We start from the raw sequence: 15,616 nt of genomic DNA, 5'->3' as shown, positions 1-15,616 counted from the left end.
TGCTAAACACGCGGTGCTGGCTGGAGAGGAGCTCGGAGGCTGCTCCGGTACGAATCAGTGACAAAATGGCTGCGGCAGCCGAGTGGTTCTTCTCCAACACGACACGAGCACAACATGCCAAGCGTATCGCTGACATCCAAGGAGAGCGATGCAAGAAGATGAGAGCTGCCACAGGGGATGTAATAGGAAGCGTTAGCACTGGCTGATGGCAGACCTGGAGAGCAGGATGCTGTACGGGAGGGATCTGGCACCGGCACCGGTGTAGGAGGGCTGGCTTGCCCCCACGAATGAGATAATATTTGGTCAGCCGTGCACATCCTGCATTGCTCATAGCCGTCCTGCCCGCCAGCTTTCAAACCAGCTCCTCTAAAAGGACCAAAGCACAGGGGCTCCAGCCTCATACGGGGTTAAGGAAACGGGGGGAAACAGGGGAGTTCTCACGTGCTGCGCACGCGGGGGCTGGCTGAAGGAGTTTTGCTGCATGAGAGTTCTTGGAGATCCAAATGCTCTCTTCTCATTCAGGGCCAGGTGTTGGCAAACTGAAATAGTGTGGGGAAAATCACAGCAAGATAACAATTTTGTTTTCCTTTTTTTTTTTTTTAATTTGGATGTTTTGTATGTTTCTAAACACGGTATCTTAAAATTTCATATTACAATTTTGGATTGAATCAGAACTTTTCTTGCACAAAATGTTTAAATGTTTACACATCCCAGCCACTTTGAATTAGAAAACCTTTCCCTGTGAAAACAAAGTCACAAACTGATCGTGTCTTGCAAGGTCTTTCTGATAAGTTAGCTGTCCTTATTTAGGCAAAAAAAAAATAAAAAAATAAAAATCTGCCACTTCTCTGCTGAGTCCCAACCTGGGTTCTGAAGTCCCATGGGAAGTAATGGCATAACAAAGAGCCCAGCTGTGCTGTGTCTCATCCCAAGTAAATTCATTTTCACTTTGGAGACCACTGCTGTTCCAGGGCACCCGGTGTTGGCCCCCCACGGTAAGAAGGGAAAGACCAGGCAGGGGTGGATGCTGCATCCCTGCTGAAAATGGTGTTGAGATGGGAGGATAGGACAAAAACCCCTGAGATGTCGGACTTACAGGCTCTGATTGGGAAATCTATCTGATAACTTACTTCCTGCAGGGGCTCAGTGGCAAATTTGTCTGCAATCCCCTCGTACCTACCCAGGACTTCTCTGACAGCATGCAATGCCCTTAAAGACTACTCCCAGTTATTGCCCACAGCCATAAATGTGGTTGCAACTTGTTGATCCCTTTCCCCTCCGTGCCACCAAAAGATGAGCTGCCTCGTCCTACGTGCTGGTTTGGCATCTCGGGAAGGAAGCTGCAGCTGAGGGTGTTGCTCTGAGCTGGGAGGACAAAGGCAGAGGGGGCAATTGGGGTTTGCATCAGAGAAGGGAAAGGTGCAACTGTGTGGCTGACCGAGGCTGAAAATAAAGGGGTCGTGAGCCCACAGCTAGCAGAAAATCCAGGAGCGTGCTGAAGGAGGTGGGCTCCAGCCACAAAACCGCACGTGAGAAGAGAAACCCTGACCCTTCTGCTAAGGGCAGAGCAATACGGGGCTGGAAGAGGGGCAAGCTACAGGAGGAGGATGGTGCAACCTCAGCTCGTCGGGTTCCTTATCAGAAGTAGCCACCCGCTGCTCCACCAGCGCAGGGCGCCTTTCGGAAAACATTTCTGCCTGAAATAAATGCTCCGGGTCTCCAGGAGGCTTCTACCTCCCACGGTCCTCATCAAAGCGACCCTACCACCCCTAAAACACAGGGTCGGGGCGATGGGTCCAGTGGCACAGCATCTGTTTTCTGTTCAGCCCTACAAAGTTTGGGGCGTTATCAGGTGTGGTGGCCGGGCTCCAAAAGAGCCAGGGGGGTGTTGGAGGCCGGTCCTTTTCCCGGGTTTAACGCCTTCCACATCTTCTCCTCCCTCCACCCCAAATCAAGCAGAAACTGCACAAATGAAATTTCTACCTCCTCGAACGATGCTAACTGCAAGTGTTACTAATTAGCGCTCCCCTAAACGGCTGTGATTAGCTTACCAGCTGATGGAATATTTACTCTAGAATTTCTTCTTTTCTTTTGAGGGGTAAGAAAAAAAAAAAAAAAAAAAAAAGACACACACGAAACGCCATTTATTTATTTATTTTACAAATTCCTGCTGCCGGCCGTGCTGAAAACGTGAATCACGCAGCGGGAGCTGGAACTGGAGTGGCTCTTCTGCCGAAAAACAGATTAAAGCACAGGAAACAGCCTGCGAGAGCAGGCAGGCGCTCCGCGAGCCATTTGCGACACGAGGTTAACAAATAACGCCGGGCTGCGCGGCCGATAAATGAACGAGTTGAAAATGATGGAACTTCCCCCGGCGCTTATTCTCCCCGAGCTGAACCTCGCCAGCTCCTCCCCGCATCAACCCCGGTGCCAAACTGCTGGGCAAAGGCTCGGGGAGAGGATTTGGGGTGGCGGCGGTGCGGGACGCCCCAATTCTGCCTGGCCGAACCCTTCCCGAAGCGCCGGCAGCCTCGCATCGCTAATCCGCGCCTGCCTCCCCTCGGACAGGCCTGGCCACTTCCCTTCCCAACACGCCGATTTTTTTTTTTTTCCTTTTCCTTTTTTTTTTTTTTCTTTCCGAATTTCCCCCCCTTGCTTGTTTGCCTTTCAGAAAGCTGAATCAGCCTCAAAGCCGAGCGGGTTGCACCGCCCGGCGCTCGCGGCCCCCGCTGCCTGCGAGAGTGGCGAACGCACAGCGCTGCAACCTCTCGCCGCAGCCAGGATGAACCTTTTTTTTATCATTATTATTATTTTTTTATTCCTTTTTTTTTTTTTGTCTTTTTTTTTTCCTCAGCGTCTTGGCACAGCCTCAGAAAGGCAGCGGTTAACGTGGTCGGGTTGTGCTTTACGGCCACGTCCCTGCTCCATCGGCCCCAAAGGACGGGGCTGCGTGAGGCGGCGGCCGGGCCTGGCTCCTGGGGGGGCTTCTTGACCCCTGGGGGGGCTTTAGGGGTGGCCGAAGTGACAGGGGGACAAGGCCAGGGGGGCACCAGGGCACCCCGGCCCCCTACCTGAGGCGGCCGCTCCTGAGGCAGATGGAGCTGGGGGTGGTGCCGGGAGGGGGTGCATGGAGACCCCCCCCACACATCCCTCTCTGGGGACACCCTGGACTTCATGGGGGAGTTAAGGGGGGGGCACCCCAGAGGGGGAAACGCCCCAGGGCTGCTGTGCCCCCCCCTCCTTGTGTCTGCAGCCCCCCCCCCAGGCCTGTCCACACCCCGAGGCTGGATCTGTCCCCTCATGGCTGCTGCCCCCCCCCCGGCCCACCCTGACCCCATAAACTGCCCCCCCTGAGCTGCCTGACCCCCCCCACAGCCCCACCCTGACCCCCATAACCTGCCCCCCCGGGCCTCTCTGACCCCCAGCCCTACCCTGCCCCCCATAAACTGCCCCCCCAGCCCATTCTGACCCCCAGAAGCTGCCCCCCCCAGCATCCCTGACCCCCATAAACTACCCCCCCAGGCCCTCCATGACCCCATAAGCAGCCCCCCCAGGCCCCTCAGCCCCCCCTTGATCCCCCATAAGCTGCCCCCCACCTCCCTGTCCCCCATAAACCGCCCACCCCCCCAAGCAGCCTGCCCCCCCCCAGCACCCCTGACCCCATAAGCTGCCCCCCCAGGCCCTCCATGACCCCATAACCACCCCCCTAAGCCCCCCCCTGCCCCTTAGGCCCCCCCTTGACCCCCCATAACCAGCCCCCCCCACACACCCCCTGCCCCCCACCCCCCACCTGCTGCCCCCCCACTACCACCCCCTCCCCCTCCCCCCTCCCCTAAGCCCCTCCCCCTTCCCCAAGCCCCGCCCCCTCCGACCTCCCCCCTCCCCCCCTCCCGCGCTGACCTGCCCTTCCCCCCCCCCCGCCCCCTCCCCCTCCCCCTCCCCTCCCCTCCCTCCCCTCCCCCGCCCTCTCGCCGCGCGTGCAAATCTCGCGAGACGCGGCGCGCTTTCACCACTGTGTGTGCACCAATCGAGCCGGGCCGGGCCGGGCCGGGCCGAGCGCCGCGGGAGGGAGGGAGGGAAAGGGGGGGAGCGAGCCCCGGCCCCGCACCTGCCCGCCCCCGCCCAGCCCAGCCCAGCCCAGCCCAGCCCAGCCCAGGGGTCCCCGCCACCCACCCTCACCCCCCCCATATTCAGCGACCCCCCCCCCCCCAGCACCTGCCCGGCCGCCCCAGCCCTCCCCCGGGCCTTTGTCCTGCCGCCGGGCCTTGCCCTAACCGCCCCCCCCCCCCTCCTCACCCCGGCCTAGGCTCCTACGCGAGGCCGGGGATCCGCGGCCTGCTCCGGTTCCTCCATCCCCGCCCTCGGGGCTCGCCCCCCTTGGTTCTCCCCCACCTCCTCCTATCCCCCCCCCCCCCCCCACGCTCCGCCGCCGCCACCCCTCCGCCCTTCTCGGTGCCCGGGAGGCCGCGGAGCCGCCCCTGGCCTCCCCCCCCCCCTCCCGCCCGTGTCTCCGCCACCACCACCGCCGCAGCAGCAGCAGCAGGTTCCCTCCCTCCTTCCTCCTCCTCCTCCTCCTCCTCCTCCTGCCCCCGGCGGCGGGAGCCGAGCGGTGCCCGGGGAGCGCTCGGCCCGGGCAGGAGGGGAGAGGAGCGGCGGGGCGGCGGCAGGAGCAGCGGCAGCGCCAGGTGAGAGAAGCCCCGAGGTGGGGTTGGGGGGGGGGAGAGAAAAGCGGGGGGACAGCGGGGAAACCCCCCCCCCGTATCCCCCTTCCTCCGCCTCCCTCCCGGCCCCGCAGGGCCCGAAGGAACCCCGGGGGGCTTGGGGGAGAGCCTGGGGGGGGTCCCGGCGGGGGTGCGGGGGGCTCCGGGGGTGTTGGAGCGGCCCCCCCGGGGCCGGGCCGAGCCGGGGTCACGGCGGAAGGGCCCGCGGCCTGCGTGCCCCGAGGCGGCGGGAGCGAGGCCTGGGCCGCGGCTGCTGCCCCCACCGCGAGGCCTGGAGGAGAGCAGAGCAAAAAGGGGGGGGGGGGGGGGGAAAGAGAGGTAAAAACCGCGGGGCTCCGGCCCCAGCCGCCTGAAAATCCCCCCCCAGGGGGAGGTGAAGGGGAGGCGGGCACGGCCTCCGAGGCCCCGGCCTGGGAGTTGGGGCAGCGCTGCCCCGGAGGAGGCAGGCCGAGGCGGTGCAGGCTGCTCACTCACCCATTTATTTCCTAACCCTTCTCTTTTTTTATTTTTTTTATTTTTTTTTCCCAGCTTGGGGCTGGAGAAGGCTTGAACATCATCCCCTCACCCCCATTTTATTTTATTTTTTAAGCCCGTCGGGGAAGGGCAGCCCCGCTGCTGCGAGGGAGGGGAGGGGAGGGGAGGGGGCGGCTGCCAGCAGTGCCCCAGCCCAGGGCATTCCCCAGGCCCCAGCTGAAGATGGGCTCAGGCCAGAGGGTGGAAAGAGGCTCGGGAACTTGTGGCAGCCCCTTCCCGGCCCAGCATCCCCGCCCCGGGCTGCCATTCCCTCCCGGGTGGTGCCCCCGAAATGGGGGACGGGGCTGGGAGCTCTTCGACATCTCAGCCCGCACGGCCCGTCTGTCATTTTCCTCTGCACAGATTTCCTGTTTTGAAATCTAGGCTGATAGCTTTTTTAGGAGGGAGGGGGGGAGGTTTGGAGCAAATAGTAGAAATAAGGCTCCCCGATGACTGCGTTTGGTGTTCCATTAGTTTTTGAGGCTTGTTGCTGATTGGGGAGAGCTTTTGGAAATGCCCCCGGCCTGATTCGCTTAGCCCCCCGTAACTTGGATCTGCAGCGTTTGGAGGAAACAGCAGGGACAAAATGGACAGTTAATAAAAGGAACAATTGTATCCTGCCTGTTCTAGAGGGCACTTGCTGCCCTTCAGGAACTTTCCTCATCGCATATGCTCTTTATACAGCAAATCTTTATCTTCCATCTCTTTTCTCTACCTTCGTCCGGGAAATGAAACTGGAACAGACATTTCTGGAAATGATGAACTTGATTGGTGCAGTTGGGAAGATGTGGTTCACGGTTAAAAATGAGCATTGAAATTTGTCCCATTTTTTCACAGTTCAGTATTTGAATTGTATATTTTGTCATGTTAACCTGTTTATATGACTGCTTTTTTTTTTCTCCTCACCTGAACCCTTCAAATAACGGCATCCGCTCTGTCGGATTGCCAAGAGGTACCCCAGGTACATCCAGTATAAAGATGCAGCTCTAAAGGTATCCGATACTTTGTAGAGTAAAAGGTATAAATGTGCTTTATTTTTTTTTCCTATGATCCTTTTCTGGGCTTGGAAGAACCACAGCTGCTGTCAGTATTGCTGTCAGTGAAATCTGGAGTTTGGGGAGACCTTGTATTTTAGGGATTGGCCAAAAATAAATTCTGGGGTGAGGAGCGTTGCTTTTTTTTTTCTCCTAGTCATGCAGCATGGATGAAAAGCTCTGAAGCCTTTAGTCATAACGCTCTAGTCCCATGTTTTCCTTTTAATAAAGCATCCAGTGGGAGAATGTGACATAATTGGTTTCTTGGATTAAGAGATCTTGAAATGGCTGGTGCTACAGATAGAAGATGAAACTCTCTAGCAGGGTTGTGGTTTAAATACAGTAATACGGTGACAAAGTCATGTTATTATGGCATGGTAATTCTGTATTTCTCCTGCAAGAAAACGCTCTCTACACAGTTCTGCTGCAAAACAGACGCTTTTGAGTCTCATCAGTGGCACGGAATGTTAAATCTCTCCTTTCCTTGCATTGCATAATCTGGCTGTTGTTCTCCCACAGCAGCAGAAATGATGGAAGAATTGCATAGCCTGGACCCACGAAGGCAGGAACTACTGGAGGCCAGGTTCACTGGAGTTGGTGTTGCTAAGGTGAGCGTAAGTACCTTCTGGAAAAGGCATGACTGCTTGTCCATCCTGCACCGCACTTTTTTTTCATTCTACATTGATAATTTTGCTTTGCTAGCAGAATGTTTTACATTGATAGTTGTGTTTTGAGTGCTAATTTGCCTGAAGTATGTTTAAGAGGAATGAAAATGGGATCTCTATGAGCAGACACTGCTATACAGAAGATTTGGGCTTCTGATTAAGTTCTTAGGAGTTACTCCATCTTGAGGTAGCTTGCACGCCCCCCAAAACAGACAACTTTGTCTTTGGGAATGGGAATCTCATCTGTCTTTTCCTTTCTCCAAGTTTTCATTTGAGAATTGAATTTGGCCACTTGTTAGATGCAGTTTCAAGCGTATTGTGTTTGATACAGCACGTAATCAGGCTTAATATTTTCGGGAATTTGTTCATCCAGTTCTTTATGGGTACGGTGCGCTAAAATTGTGTACTCGATTGTTTGGGACACACACAAAAAGTACTTGAAGGCAAACCCTCCTGTATCAGTGATCCACAACCTGCTAGTAAAATCCCATCTTTGTCCTCACGTACAACTTCATAACTGTTCAGTAGCTGACTTTCCTGAGTAAGGCACCTAATGACAACATTCTGTGGTTGCTTGATATGCTAGCATTAAGTCGTTAGCTCTCTTGATGTCGTTGGTAGCGTTAATTGATTGTCTCTCTGAGCAATGAAATGGTGGCAGAACTCATTTTAAACTAGGTCAGTGATAGGGAGTTTATTTTTGATGAAGATACCAAGTTTTGGACTACATCAAGGTAGAAGGTAAAACACTAGTTTTGCAGTGTCATTTTTTTGGAAGCATCTTAGAATTATTTTGGGAAGAAACTTTGTAGATGTTGTATTTCTTAGAAAACATGAAAGTAAAACAACTTGAAAAACAGTTTAGTTTGAGTTTACACTACATTTCAGTACTTCCATCTGGATTCAAACAAGGCTAAGTCCTGGAAGGGAGCATGAACAGGTAAAATGTTCAGCATTCAACTAGCATAGTAACGATGATTAACGCTAGAAGTTTGGGGGTAACTATTTCAGGTACTGAAGTAGGAGTGTGGGTTTTTTGATCTTTTTCCCACCCTTAAGACTTTTTTTAACCTTAGGGCTTCTGCAACTATAAGTTTATGCTCCATAACGTAGTTATGATCTTGAAAGACATGTTTTATACAGCATTACAACTTTTTATGTACTTTCTCATCTGTTTCTTGCTTTTTCCCCCCCCACACGTAACTTTAACATCTTTAGCTGTACCAATAAAAATAAAGCCAAATGACTTTCTGGAATAGCTAAGACTTAGAATCACAGACACTATCATTGCTTTAAAACAGTGCCAACATACTCAGTGCTCTTGAAAAATGTTAGGAATTGCTCCTTTTAAAGGAAAAGGATACGGGAAAGCAAGTCTTAATTGTTTTCTCTGTGTTTGAACTAGAAACACTGTGTACCTCCATAGCTCTGTATAGGTTCATATTGAAAAGCCTTTTTTTAACTAAAGCATACCAAATAATAAGGCCTCATTTCTTGAAGGTTGTACTTGGAGCAAAGCTCCTCTTTAACTGAGTTTTGTTTTTATCTGTTGTTATGCAGTATAGTGTATAACTTTGTATTAGTCAGTAAACTGTTAAAATGCGTTACACTTCAAGCAATATATATTTATTTACTTGCATACTTGCTAATTTGCAATAGATCAGCCAACCATTGATATGAATTAGCATGACTCTACTATGTTGCAGCAAGTCTTGGTTGCAATATTAATCTCAGATACTACATTCCCTCCCAGGTTGGTGCTTCAAATTCCCTCCCTACCCCCCCAAGTCTCCGTCCGTCATGCTCCGCACTGGCATTGGTAGGTCACTGTCTTAAAGGGAATGTATTGGGAAAGCTGTGATACAATTTGTATGATTCAACTAAGGTTTTTAGCCTTTTCCAATTAAATGTTTAAGGAAAGCTATGTCGAGTAAGTTAGTGCCATCTAGTGGGACTGGGACTGGCACATCCTCCTGGGATAGAAGGTATTCTGTTGCTGTTTATTGCATAAAAGGAAGAAATGTCATCTTAGATGCTCTCCTATTGGGTGAATGCGGCAGGCAGTTACAGCTCCGAGCTTCCTGCCTTCCACTGGCTTGTTGTATCACTTGGTGTGTTTGGCTAGGTTTCTTTAATGTTTAAAAATACAGGGTATATTTTGAGCCTGCGTAAAACTAACGTGCTAGTTTACGTCCTTGATATAAATGCAGCTTTAAAGCCCGTTTTCCCACCATGTTTGCAAGGATATCTGTACTCAGTTCGAAGAACGAATAAAAGTAAGCTGGCCGAGGATAAATTTTCGGTCTAGAAACTGGAATAAAAAGCTTCTAGTCATCAGGGTCACAGGATTCTAGAAGAGCTTTCCAGTAACAGTAGTAGAGGGCAGAAATCCTAAACTGTTTTGGAAGCAGCTGTGTGCTGTCACCTCCTGTGGTAGCTGAAGGCACAACCCAATGACCGAGGTCATTTGCAGTCCCAAATGCCTCAAAATTCTGTTGCAAGACTGTGATGAATTCTCTTACTTAATAGTTGGAGAATATATTTCTCTTGAAGCTTGGAGTTAATATACGTGGAATTTATGAGCAAGGAATGTTTCTAGGCAACTGTTATACTCATGTGGTTCATCCAGGTCACTAGATAGCTTCAAAAAGCCAGCGATGCTTTAGATGTCTATTCTTGCCATATGGTAAAGTGCCATTCTCTCCCAAATTCACAAAGCCAGTCCTTGAATTAACACATGACTGTCTGACATCTACAAGTATTCTGCTTATCTAACTCCTGTTTGTGTTTACTTATTTAGGGCAAACCTAAGTGTGTTCAGTTAAGGCATTATTCTCAATAGTCATCTCAGGCATCTTTCCTGGGTCATTGGTTACAGAAGACAAAAAGTAGTTTATTTCTGGAGATAACGCTGTTTGGTTTTGTCTGTTCTCATCTTCTGCCTCCCTTCCCCCTGCCTGGGTGCCAGCTTTAAGATACCACACAGGTTAGCACCGAAGGATTTGTGTCTCTTCCAGAGACTTTTACTGGATAAGAATTGGAATAGGTAATTGTGCTGGATGAATTGGTGTTTGCACACAGCTTGCTTCAGGCCTAACCAGGATGGATCATAGCTGCAGTATGCATTTCTTCTACAAATTTGGTCTTTAAAAGATTTTCAAACTAAGCTGCATGCACCACTTCATTATAGCTAATCTAAAAAGGCTGAAGTATTTCTAGAGAGAGTAACTGTCTGTCTTGCTGTAGGAATGTTGTAGGTCTGGAGGACTGTGCTGGAATTGAAGTGTTGGTGGTAGCTCCTGTGCTCTGCCCTCCCTCTGTGTGGTGTCACAAAGAGGGAAATGAAAATAACCTGAATAGCGTCACTTGCGTTGCAGGACATCTGCCTCCAAAAAGAGAATAAATAGAACATAAGAAAGAACAGCATTTACTCGTATTATTTTGTTGTTGCCTTTTTTGTTTGTTTTTCCTTTTTTCTGTCGCTCTGGGATGGAAAGTCTTGATTAGTTCAGTAACTACCAGTTGTTTGGTCTACTTAGCAGTGTTTTTAGCAGCAAAAGTTACTAGGTTGAGAATTAATGCATGAGCATAATTGTATCTTCCCTGGAGGGAAGCAGTGCTGCACAGTAGTCCTTGACAGGTGTCACGTGCCACCAGAAGAACTAATTAATAAGAGTTTTGAAGCTTAGAAATGAATTTATCAGCTACCACAGAAAGTGCCAGGACTTTATACCAGATACTTGAAAATTGTTTGGATGCTTCTTTGTGCATCATGACTTATTTCGAACGTGCTGTCTGGCTGCTGGAGTTCAGGAATAGTTCTCAGATCTCAGTTCTGCTTCTGCCCCTGAGCTGAGGTTCAGGGTGAGTTGTGTGACACTCGTGTCCTGTTTGCCGTCAGTAAAATAAAAATACTGGGTTTTCATTGAGGGAACTCCTGAGGTATAATGGAAGCCAAGCAAATCCTGTTGGAAATACGCTTACCCATCAGCTATGTGGAGGTTACCTGTGAACATCCGATAGTAGATAACTTCCCGTGGCAAAAAGACAAACCTGGAACACAGAGGTGATGTGGGGATCTCATTATTGGCCATAAAGTTGATTAACATTGGACTTTTCCTAGAAGCCTAGTTAAGAAGTAATCTTTAATTCTCCCATGTGGAGTCAGCAGTAACTTTCAGTGGAATTAAGGACTGACTTTTTCCCTTTGAAATCTCTTGATTTGCTACAGAGTTCAGAATAATTTGGGCTGCATTGGCCTGAGGTAGTGAAGCACATCTCCGCCACTGAGTTAGCAAGAGAGCTTTGCAACGCACGTAAACCCACATGTGAGGCTCCAGCTAGGCAGCTTGGATTCCTAGAGCTCCCTTCCAGTCTGAGGAGTTGCAGAGCACAAAATGGAGACTGGACAACAGAAGAGTTGTGGACGAGCCTGAAGGATCATTTCTGGCAGCTTGGAGAGGCTGAGGAAATGCACGAGTCATGCAAGGCAGTATTTAGGCTTGAACAGGAGGTAGGTAAGGGAGGCCTGAGTCAGACTAACTTTGTTCCAGAAGATGTGATGGGAGCTATTATCAGGCAAAGTTGTTGCTATTGAAACTGCAGCCATTGTGCCTCCTTTGTGGCCTTCCCTGGGCTCTCGCAAAGGGAGAAATGACTAACTAGCCTGTGTAAATGGACAGGTTTTTAATTCTTGCCTTTGAGTAGGAGTCTTGAAAGGGCCTGCGAACTCTTCATCCACTTCTCAACATGGAGGTGTTGTCGTGCAGAGGTAGGCCACGGACTCAAAGCAGCAGTTGAAAGGTGAATCACAAGGGAAAAGAGCACGCCAGCTTATCTCAGAAAGAAATTCCTCGCGGAGGAGGAAGTGTGTGCTGTTCTTGTGCTTGTCATTTGGGTAAACACTATAGGAGCCATTAGCTTATTTCAGATGACCCACGTATTTCAGATTTTTGCAGGGCCCCATCACGGTTTCTCTTGACAGGGAATAGTGGGTGAGGGGGCTGGAAGCGATACCGCAGAAATGCAGTATTATCCTAAAGTAGTCTGTGGTAGAAAAGCCAGATACCACTGAAAATGACTTCAGGAACAAAATTCATAAGCCCTTCCCTTGTGAACTATGGCATGCTCATTCCCTACTACTATTTCCCAAGCTATTTTCTGATGTCAGTATTCCTTGCTCCTGCTTGCTTGTTTTTCCCCCAAAATTCACGTTCATTCCTTTAATTCCTTTTGTGTCACGACCACTTCAAATGGTATGCTAAATTAAGTACTGAACATTTATCCAATGTCAGTTGCTGAGTTAAATATAAATAGTCAGGAATGATAAAACATAAATTTGAAGATTTTTTTAGTCCGTGCACACACTTACTCCCTCACTGTCAGCTGAGGGGCAGATGCTGAGATGTATAGCTGCTCGTATCCATTGTCTAAACCTGTTGCTACCAGCAGTGGCTAACGAGGTACTGTGTGAAACCAGATATCAAGCTGGATGAGCGTGAAAACTGTTTTGTTCTCCTCTGTTATGCAAGAGGAAGAGGTGCAGCTGAGGACTAGGCCGTGCTCCTCGAGCATCCTTGGTATTGCATCCTTATTGCTTCAAGTGCAGCCTGTGCTAATGAACAATCCATGTTTCCATAGCCAAAACACCTCAAAACAAGACTTTTTTGCTAACAGTTTGACTCGAGCAAGATGCTTTAGCTTCTTGCCTGTAAGATTGGCCTCATACTGGAAGTGGAAGGCTGTCTTGAAGATATGGAAGGGAAAGAAAACTCGCTCAGTGGAAATAAGTCAAAAAGTGTCTACAAGGGATTTTGCATTTGTTCGCAGTGTCAATAAACATGGCAGTGAACTTGCTAGATATTTATAAACAACTGACAAGCTTTTCTTTCCTGATTCCATAACTAAGTACTTGGTTCCTTTCCACCCTTTCTGTTCCTGTGTTAGCTTCAATTTTATGATTTTGTCGTTGTAGTTTCTAGAGGAAGTTTTTAAAGGAAAGGGAAATTAACATTTTTGCTCTTCAAGAACTTGTGATCAGAATTGAATTTTTTTTTTTTTTTGGATCAGCACAAGAGCAAAAAGATTTGATTCCAGCTCCTCTAGAGCTGTAAATCTCACATGGAATAGTACAGGTACTTGTGTCTTGTAAGGAAGAAAAAACATTTTTAGGTATTTTTCTGGCTGCTTGTGTTTCAGAACTTTATATTCTGATGCAAACAGACAGGATTTTTTGTATAGGTGAGGTTAAACCTCTGTTTCTGAAAAATCTTAGGATTGCTTCTAACTATAGATGGCTTTATCAGCTTATTACTCCAGGTTGCCCTGGAGTGCAGGTCAGCACCATGGCCACATGCTTTCAACCACGATGTCTCTGCGAAGCTCAGATGTGGCGCTTTGGGACAGCTGTTCTGTCACTTGCTCTCCACGTGCAAAATGGAGGCACCAAAACGTGGAAACAACTTTCACCTTGGTTATGTCAGAGCCCCAGCCTGTCCATCTGAGGCCAGCAGAGGCTAACTTGTTGGGGTGTTTTGGCCATGCTGCCAAGGTTTGAGCGCACAGGAGGAAGCGAAGGATTTTAGAGGATGTTGCTCGAGCTGTTTGTAACCAAGCTCTTTATGTAGGTGAAAAGATCAGCTTTCTATTTCCACTTGCCATCAGACAATTCATTTATTATCAGGACTTCGTGTGGATATGGTTAAGGTTGGTGTTGGCAGTTCCGTTAAGTTCTGTTGGCCAAGAAATAAATCTCCTTGACAACCGGGGGCAGCGCCCTTGTGAGCCACCACAATGGGGAGGTTCCGGGGCAAGCAGAGGTGCAAGCGTGCTCCTCCGCGTAAAAAGCCGTATAATTTGAATCAATTGCCTCGCCGAGGGCGCAAGGTAAAACATCTTAATGCTTTTGAGCTATTTGTGTGATGAGCTGAAGGGGGTGATGGTATGGCTTAAAGCATATCTGCAACATACTTTTCAGTAACTTGTGTTGGGAAGGGAACCCTGAATGTGGAGCTTCCTGAGCTGTTCAGGTGTAGGCTTTTTTTTATTCCCTTGAAGCAACCCTGGCCTTTAAGGAGTAACAAACTTGCTAGTTAACATTCACAGAGTAACACGGGAGGTAAACAGAACTTGTGCTCCGTGCCATGCCTGATTGGGAACGGGATTAGTAATAGCTAGGTTGTGTCACAAGCCTGCTTTGATGGTGGTGTTTGTCTTATAAATGGGGAAGGGAGAACTGCCACCCTCAAAAATAATCTGTTGTGGGATTCTTCTGTGGTATTAAGGCTTCTTCGCTACCCCTCCCATAAGTCGTCTTTTCAAGTATATAATGAGAAGTGGCTTTGCCTTGAGGAAAGGTTGATTGGTGGGAAGTGGTTACTGCCAAAATAAGAATGCCAAAATAGAACGAATCTTTGGGAGAAGATGCTCACAAGTTATTAATGGAGAGTTGGCTTTATCATGTCATTCTTCCTGTTAATGCATTTCATCAGTAATTGTGAATCTTGTTTTTATATCTTTGTCAAATTTGTCTAGATTTCTTAAGTTAGGTCCGTGGGAGGATGCTTTTGTGTCAGAGCACTAGGCTAAAACAGTGACTTTGCATGATTCACTTTTCTTTCTTTTTAAAAACAACTTAAAGAGATTTTTAGAAAATAATTTTCAAAAGCGCTTGTGTACCTTAAATGTAGGTGTGTATCCAGCAGAGCCTGCGAAGATGTTAGACTCTTGTAGGTAACTGGATACTCTTTAGGTAAATCTGTTCCAGCCTCTTGGATTTGTGCTTTAGTGTGGCAGAAGCAGCTGCTTTATGGGCAGGTCAGCCTTGGGTCCATAAAAGAGCCTAGCAGGGGAGGTTATTTTATGAGTGACGGTTCTACTGCTGTTAACACAACTTTCACTTGTTCATTTCTTTAGTGTGGGGGGAAAAAAGCATTAAATAAACACTTTTCAAGAAAAATCAGTGGTACTGCCAGCATCTGATAACAGCAAGGGATGCCTTGCCAGATGGAAGATACCTTTAAACTCATAGCCCAGGGTCGAGCAGATGCTTGCCTGAAGAGCTGAGCTTTGAACTAATGCTCCTCAACAAACCCAAAATTTTGTTTCTCAAGCCAGTTGCCTTAGACCTTTGTGAATAGTGCCTTAGCTGTTTTGTGATTGTGGTTAAATAGGACGATTAGGATTTAAATGGACATAGAAACACCACTCCAAAGGCCAGATCAGTACGCTGAGAAAAGCCTGTCCAACTGGCAGTCCAGTTTCCATCTTACTCCAAATGACTTCTGGAGGTTTTTAGTGCTCTAGCACATGTCTAGGCATTTGACCTGTGTTGCTGCTGTACCCACATGGCTTAGAGCAGCATAGTTAGCCCAGAGGTGCAGTGTGTGGTAGGGTGTGTCTGCCGTGCATGGGGATTGTTTCTAACTGTCTCTGCTTGTTTTTCACTAGGGTCCATTAAATAGTGAGTCTTCCAACCAGAGCTTGTGCAGCGTGGGTTCTCTCAGTGATAAGGAACTGGAGGTAAGCAGGCATAAATACTACCGGTAATTGGGTTTTTCAAAAAGGAATTTTGTGAGAACGAATGACAGTGGTGTGTGTGTGTGGGATGTGAAAGGGACTAGCAGAAATACCTAGTCTCATTCTAACCCTGCGGCCTTCAGACCATGCTATGAAACAATCCTTC

The 15,616-nt window shown here is 48.9% G+C and overlaps 1 protein-coding gene across 7 annotated transcripts in view; it reads left to right on the top strand.

Annotated features, from left to right (window-relative positions):
- The first annotated feature begins 4,316 nt into the window (after nt 1-4,316).
- Nucleotides 4,317-15,616, top strand: part of TLK2 (tousled like kinase 2) — a 44,658-nt gene continuing 33,358 nt past the window's right edge. For 2 of the 7 annotated variants that reach the window (XM_068660716.1, XM_068660714.1), the window contains exons 1-4: nt 4,317-4,685; nt 6,788-6,876; nt 8,687-8,752; nt 15,382-15,453. In XM_068660716.1, coding sequence (XP_068516817.1) covers nt 6,796-6,876; nt 8,687-8,752; nt 15,382-15,453 — 219 coding nt within the window. In that variant the 5' untranslated portion in view covers nt 4,317-4,685; nt 6,788-6,795. Of the gene's footprint in view, nt 4,686-6,787; nt 6,877-8,684; nt 8,753-11,164; nt 11,447-15,381; nt 15,454-15,616 lie in introns of those variants that run through there. The other 5 variants (XM_068660710.1, XM_068660715.1, XM_068660712.1 and 2 more) reach the window with 5 other exon arrangements.

The sequence above is a fragment of the Anas acuta genome, chromosome 25 (assembly GCF_963932015.1).
Source record: "Anas acuta chromosome 25, bAnaAcu1.1, whole genome shotgun sequence".
Taxonomy (NCBI): domain Eukaryota; kingdom Metazoa; phylum Chordata; class Aves; order Anseriformes; family Anatidae; genus Anas; species Anas acuta.
Note: the sequence above shows the minus strand (reverse complement) of the source record. Positions and strands in the feature narration are given on the sequence as shown.